At 43.2% G+C, this 7,500-nt stretch overlaps 1 protein-coding gene across 3 annotated transcripts in view; it reads right to left on the reverse strand.

Moving 5' to 3' along the window:
• The window catches only part of LOC123510942, a 239,031-nt gene that overhangs the window by 137,625 nt on the left and 93,906 nt on the right, over window positions 1-7,500 (reverse strand). For 2 of the 3 annotated variants that reach the window (XM_045266462.1, XM_045266464.1), the window contains exon 1: window positions 7,194-7,500. This exon is cut by the window's right edge. The exons of the other annotated variant lie outside the window; for it this stretch is intronic. In XM_045266462.1, coding sequence (XP_045122397.1) covers window positions 7,194-7,500 — 307 coding nt within the window. The remainder of the gene's footprint in view (window positions 1-7,193) is intronic. 3 annotated transcript variants of the gene reach the window in all.

A 7,500-nucleotide genomic window follows, 5' to 3' on the forward strand; every position in this document is an offset into this window, starting at 1 on the left:
ATAGATTAAAACAACACTAAGCGAAAAGAAAACAAACTATAAATACGCTGAGAAACAACAAGGAAAATGACGAAAAGAAATATTAAAACACCCAACCTAACTTTAGTCTAACTTGATTGTAACTTACCCTAACTTAACCTAACCTAACCTAATCTTAACTTAACCTAACCTAATCTTAACTTAACCTAACCTAACCTAATCTTAACTTAACCTAACCTAACTTCATCTTAACCTAACCTAACCTAACTTCATCTTAACTTAACCTAACCTAACTTCATCTTAACTTAACCTAACCTTACTTCATCTTAACTTAACCTAACCTAACTTCATCTTAACTTAACCTAACCTAACTTCATCTTAACTAACTTGAGCGCAACTTAACCTAACATTAGTCTAACTTAACCTGACGACTGTACCTTAACCTAATTTTAAGCTATCCTAACCTAACTTCATCTTAACTTACCCTTACCTTAGTCTAATTTGATCGTAACTTGACCTAACATTAGTCTAACTTAACCTAATTTGACAGTAACTTAACCTAACTTAACCTAACCTAACCTAACCTAACCACACACAACACAACACTGTACAGAGTCCATATTTATCACAATCCTGTCACAACCAACCACATCCACACCACACCACACCACACCACACCACACCACACCACACCACACCACACCATCACACCACACCATACACACTCACACCACACCACACCACACACACACACCACACACCACACACACACCACACTGGACAGCCTTCACCATTCCCACAATTCTGACAAAGTGAGCTTCATGAAATAAAGTCTAAGGCAAGCAGGGAAGGTGGCTTGGCTTGGCTTGGCTTGGGGTTGGAGTGGCTTGGGGTTGGCTTGCGTGATATTGATGCTGTGGGGTACGCGGCCTAAATGAAGCTTTGAATGGCGCATCATTACACGACAACGAAGCAAACAAAGCTTTTATTTATGGTTCATGAAACGCTTCGAACCATTTCACTCACGCTCTACACAATCTCAGTTATCTATTTATTTATTTTCTACCTTTTTTTTTCCTTTCTTTCTTTGCTTTTGTCTTTTATTCTGGGTGTTTGTTTACTTTTGTTGTTGTTGTTGTTGTTGTTGTTGTTGTTGTTGTTGTTGATTTTCTTATTTTTGTTGATTATCTATCTCTCTCTCACACACACACACACACACACACACGTTCTCTCTCTCTCTCTCTCTCTCTCTCTCTCTCTCTCTCCTTGTTTATAATCCATATTTCTCTATCCACATTCTCTTCCACCTTACCTTTATATTTCTTGTCGAACGTATCTCTCTCTCTCTCTCTCTCTCTCTCTCTCTCTCTCTCTCTCTCTCTCTCTCTCTCTGTTATCTCCTCTTCCCTCTTCGTATTCCAATTCCCGTTTTCCGTTCACCTATTTTTTTTTTTTCTATCTTACTTCCAACTTTCGTTCCTCAGTTTCATCTTTACTCCCTCATTTTTTTCATATTTCACGTTTTTCCATCCCTTTTCCAGAGAGAGAGAGAGAGAGAGAGAGAGAGAGGATTTAATTATCTCTTTAACTATAACCATGTGTATTACTAACTCTACCACTATAACTCAACTGAAATGGTACTAAAAACACGGTAGTAGTAGTAGTAGTAGTAGTAGTAGTAGTAGTAGTAGTAGTAGTAGTAGTAGTAGTAGTAGTAGTAGTAGTAGTAGTAGTAGTAAAAACATTTCCTTCAACACACACACACACACACACACACACACACACACACACACACACACACACACACACACACACACACGGCCTATCAACTCGGCCTATCTCTTTTGTCCTCTTCTATTTCACTCCTTTCTCTTTTTGTCAAGATAATTTGTGTATTTTCATGTTTTTTTTTCTTTTCGTTTCGCTTTTATTTTTTTCTCGTCGACGTCATTGTATTTAAGTTACCAGCATTGTTTTCATTTTCAACTCTTCCTACACAAATTTCACTCAGTAGGAAGCTTTTCACCTCTTCAGTACTGGGACACATTTTTACCTTGAGATTTGTGTACCATTAGACCATTGACATTAGGAAGGATCTATAGAGGTCAGAAGATTAATGGCCACAGTCTTCACTATTTTAATCCCCCCCATGAGTTTCTGAAGGAGTACAAAATCACCAAATACTAAGCAGAATGAATATGAAAACACGCCATTGTGCTTTTTTTTACCTTGAGATTTGTGTACCATTGACATTAGGAAGAGTCTATGGAGGTCAGAAGATTAATGGCCAGAGTCTTCACTGTTTTAATCCCCCCATGAGTTTCTGATGCTGTACAAAATCACCAAATAGTCACCAAAATGAATATGTAAACACGTCATGATACTGAAGGGGTTAAATATAAGACAAATTTATGGCTAGGTGGAAATAGGTAGACGTGTAACAAATAGAGACTGCAACATGTAGACCTATTAACTTCTTGCAAATTCCCTTTTCATGTTCTCAAATTACAAAAAACCTTAATGTATGCCTATTTAACGAAGATTCAGGAAGACCGCCGTGGTACAGTGGAACCATGCTTGCTTTGAGGTCCGAGGGGTCTCCAAGCGCACGGGTTCGAATCCTGTCCACGGTCCGAGTGTAGGTTGGGCTTCCTCACTCGGGGCAATGGTTTCCTAGCGGGTGGGCTTTGAGATAGGAGGTACCACAAAAAGTATCCTCTTTAGCCCAGAAATTGAAAAGCCCACATGTTATAAATAAAAAATATATATATATATAAATGGTAATGATACGATTATGTAGAACTGATAACTTCTTGTAAATTCATTTTTTTATCTTCTCAAATCACAAAAGCCTCAATTTAAATAACACGAATTTTCATTAAAAAAAATTAAAACACCCTTATGATACTTTTGACACATCAGATAGTCAGACACACCCTTGACACACCCTTGACATACTCTGACACACCCTGACACACACTGACTAACGAAGATTTGCTAATATAAAAATGGCAATAATTGGTAAGTCTGTATAGGCCTAAAAACCTTCTTGCAAATTAGATTATCCTACCACTACAACTTCACTGTGTTTATATATGGCATCCTTACTGTACCTGCCACCTGTAGGCCTACCAAATTCTTACCTCCACTATGTTACGTTAAAAAAAAAAAACTTCAAGACAAAATAATTCTAAATAACATCACTTCATCACTTCAAGCACCTCATCACCTCATCATCACTCCACGTCGCTGGTGTTACGTGGCGTGGCGTGGTGTGTGTGTGTGTGTGTGTGTGTGTGTGTGTGTGTGTGTGTGTGTGTGTGTGTGTGTCACGGTGCACCTCACATCACTACAGCACGTATTGATGTCTTTAAAGTTCGTCTGAGGTTACAGTATTGCATCACGGCGCGCGGTAAGGGATTCTGCGTCACCGTTTAAGCTGCACTACAACGGCACAGCACCACAGCACAGCATAGGGCCTCCTCTCACTCTTACAGAACTAACAGCACTCACATCACAGCACTGACACTCAAGACTTCACCACAGCACTCAAACAAACAAGAGCAGTAAAGGAACGCTTCTGAATATATAACACAGCATCAAATACAGCACTAAAACAGCTACAGAACAGCACTCAAGCTTAACATACAGCACATTACAGCCCCCTCAGAAGCTTACAGTGCAGCATATTACAGCATTTCTTTCCAGGTTGTAATGCAGCACCACTCAGCACTCGTCTCCAACACAGCACTCCCAGGTTTGCAATGTAGCGTTAAACAGCACAAACAGCACTCACTTCGTACACAGCAATATATTAGGGAAGAAAATTACAGCCTTAACAAGCACAGAACATTACAGCAGAACAATTACAGCAAAAAAGAATCAAAACAGCAATACAGCAGAATTTGACAGCAATCACAGAACGTTTTTTTCAGTTACAAAAAACACAGCAGAACATAAAACAAGTGGAAAAAAAAGAGCAAAACACAGCAATAATTTCACAGCATGATAAAAACAGCACATTACAAATAAAACAGCACAAAAAACAGCAACACACAGCACTTCCTTCACAGCATAATATGAAAGTAAGCCGCAAACCGCACAAAAACACAGCATTAATTTTAGGATCACAAAACAATACATGAAGCCATCACAGCACTTAACAGCGCACACAGCAACACTAGAGGAACCACACACTCCCTTCACAGCACGAGAATGAGAAGAAACACAGCACACAGGAAAGGAAACCAGCACTAATCCTTCAAAACACAGCATAACAGCATAACAGCACAGTAAGCACAGCACTCACTCAGCACGTCAGGGAGAAGAAAAGGTGAAAAAAAATGTCTTGATCTCTAACACAGCAACAAATTTAAGCAGCATCAACACCACAACAACACCATCAACACCACATTAGCACCACATTAGCACCACCAGACAGTTGACCACTAACACAATGGTAGATTCAAGCACCGTTAGCACCATTAACATCATCAGCACCATCAACACCTCTTCAACACCACAACAACACCATATCAACATCACCAACACCACTTCAGCACCACCAGTCAGCTGATCACTAACATGATAGTAGATTCAAGCACCATTAGCACCACTGACATCATCAGCACCATCAACACCACATCAACACCATCAACACCACTTCAACACCACATCAACATCATCAACACCACATCAGCACCATATTAACACCACCAGCAGCAGATTCAACCACCATTAACACCATTAGCACCATCAACATCACATAAACACCACATCAACACCACCAACACCACTTCAACACCACCAACACCACCTCAGCACCATCAGACAGCTGATCACTAACGCAGCAGCAGATTCAAGCACCATAAGACACAATCAACACCACATCAACACCAAAAGTCAATTCAAGTCCATTAAGTTGCTGCATCACCTTTAACAATACAACAACCGACCCCTGGACAACCTTCACCGGTCTCAACACCATCCTCGCAACACCACATCAACACCACAAACACCACTACGACCTTTACTTTCTCACAACACCATTACTACACCAAACATTGATAAAAATTTGAATTGCTTGCACATCATCACAACACCATCCTCCTACAACACCACTACAACACCACACACTATTACAACCTTGAATTTCTCGCACATCATCACCACAACACCATTCACCAGTACAACCTGCACTTTCTCGCAAATTTCACAACACCACATCATCACCACACCATGACAACACCACGTTTACAATTTTCCTTTTTTCACCACCACTTTCACAACACCACAACACCACGCATCATCATAACCTTCCCTTTCTCACTATCATCATCACCACGCGCACATCACTATTCCATCACTTTCATGTCATCACCATTTCATCACCACACATAGATTAGTCATCACCACATGTTGTAATGAAATATTGAGTCACTATCATCACCACAACATCATCACTTTCCCTGTATAGTTTAAGAGTGAAGTCATCACCATTCTATCAGTATTTGAATATCATCACCACATTTTTAAGAGAGGAGTCATCACCACCACTGCATCACCATCAGAACACCATCATCACCATCACTTTAAGAATGTGGCAGGATGAAAGTGAATTACAGTCATCACCAGCATCATCACCATCACCACCAACATCATCACCACATATGTTAATGAGTTAAAGGCGCATTAATATCACCACCAAATCACCACCACTCACCACCATCACCACAAAAACATCACTATTTTCACCATACGATGACCTGACAACACCACATCACCAAATCACCACAAATATGAATCACCACCACTTATAACTGAACAAACACATCACCACCACCTCCACATCACATCCCTCCACTGTTACACCCCCTAATCACCACCAGTCACCACCCACATCACCATCACGAGAAATAACACCACTCATCACCACTACAACACCATTCCTACCCACTTCCCCCCACCACCACCACCATCACCACAATAAACATCACAGTCACTTAATATTTGTTTTGTGGCCGGAGGGAAAGAGGAAGAGAGAGAGAGAGAGAGGGAGAGTAGAGGGAGAGTAAAAGGGAGAGGAAGGGGAGTAGAATTAGCATCTCACATCGTAGTATAGGCTTGTTTGTTTAGTTGATTTCCTTAGCTCATCTCCTCCTCCTCCTCCTCCTCCTCCTCCTCCTCCTCCTCCTCCTCCTCCTGGTCCTCTTTCTCCTCCTCCTCCTTCTTCTTCGTCTCCTTCAGAGCACTATAAGGTTTACTAAAGGGAGTTTATATTGGGCCATTTTCCCTCGCCTCTAGTTGAATGAAGGTGAAGGAAGGCGCCCCCCTACCCCTCAGTTAAGCCCCCCTCCCCAGTCTCTGCCTCCTTCACCGTCTCCCGCGAGATCCTTCACACTCCTACGTGAAGTCCCGGCGTCCAATTTAAGAAGTAGGACGACTTCACTTTAATTTTTCTCTGTTGGTTTTCTGGTTCTCCTCCTTTTTCTCAGTCTTTTCTTTTCTAATCCTCCTCCTCCTCCTCCTCCTCCTCCTCCTCCTCCTCCTCCTCCTCCTCCTGTTTGTTGTCTTCCCTTCTTCACTTCTGGTTGGTTTGTTCGGGTTCATTAAGTGCACTGGTGTTATTTGACTACTTCAATTTCCGTGTTCATGTTTCTGTGACATCACGTGACATCACAACACAGAGCACCACTGAGAGGCCTCGTTACACCACCATCATCACCTGACATCACGATCATCACCTGACATCACCATCATCACCTGACATCACCTGACATCACTCGCACGAAGCTTCACAAACTCACTCTACTCGCCAACGAATTCAATTTTGTGTATCATCCGTCAGGCGAGGCAGGGCTCCCGAGGGAGGGGCGAGGGGGATGGCAGGGCAGCCCTCACGTCCCCCTCGCCTCGCCTGTGTGACGCTGATGGCTCTTCGGGCGGCGAGCGCATTCGAATTGCAGAAGAACCTGGAGGTGGCGAGAGGCCGGGAAGATGGCGCCGCGGCCTCCGTGAGCTGACCCAGAAACGGTGGAGAACTTTTACGAATGAGGTCAACCTTCCTGTGTGTGTGTGTGTGTGTGTGTGTGTGTGTGTGTGTGTGTGTGTGTGTGTGTGACCTGCGTGACCTAGTGAAGGGCAGGGCAGTAGGGCAGAGGGGGTGAGGGGTGGCTGGGGTGGGGGAGGGTGGTGCTCACCACACCATTACCTACCTGACATCCGGTGCAGTTCTGCGTGATGGAGTACTCGTATTCACAGTTGTACTTGGCCATGAGCGAGTAGTGCTGCATCAGGACGCGGCCCACCATATCGTCGATCTCCTGCAGGTGCCTGGCCTGGGTGACACAGCGGGCCAGGGTGGTGTCCGTCACCCGCCGCGCCTGGTTCCTGCACATGACGGACTGGAGGGCCAGGTGGGGGCAGTACCGTAACGTGATCCTACGAATTTTTTCTTTCCTCTTTTCCTCTTGCTCCTCGTCACACAGTGTTTCCTTGAGCCGCGGGCACGGGGCGTCTCCT

Source organism: Portunus trituberculatus, chromosome 30, assembly GCF_017591435.1.
Source record: "Portunus trituberculatus isolate SZX2019 chromosome 30, ASM1759143v1, whole genome shotgun sequence".
NCBI lineage: Eukaryota > Metazoa > Arthropoda > Malacostraca > Decapoda > Portunidae > Portunus > Portunus trituberculatus.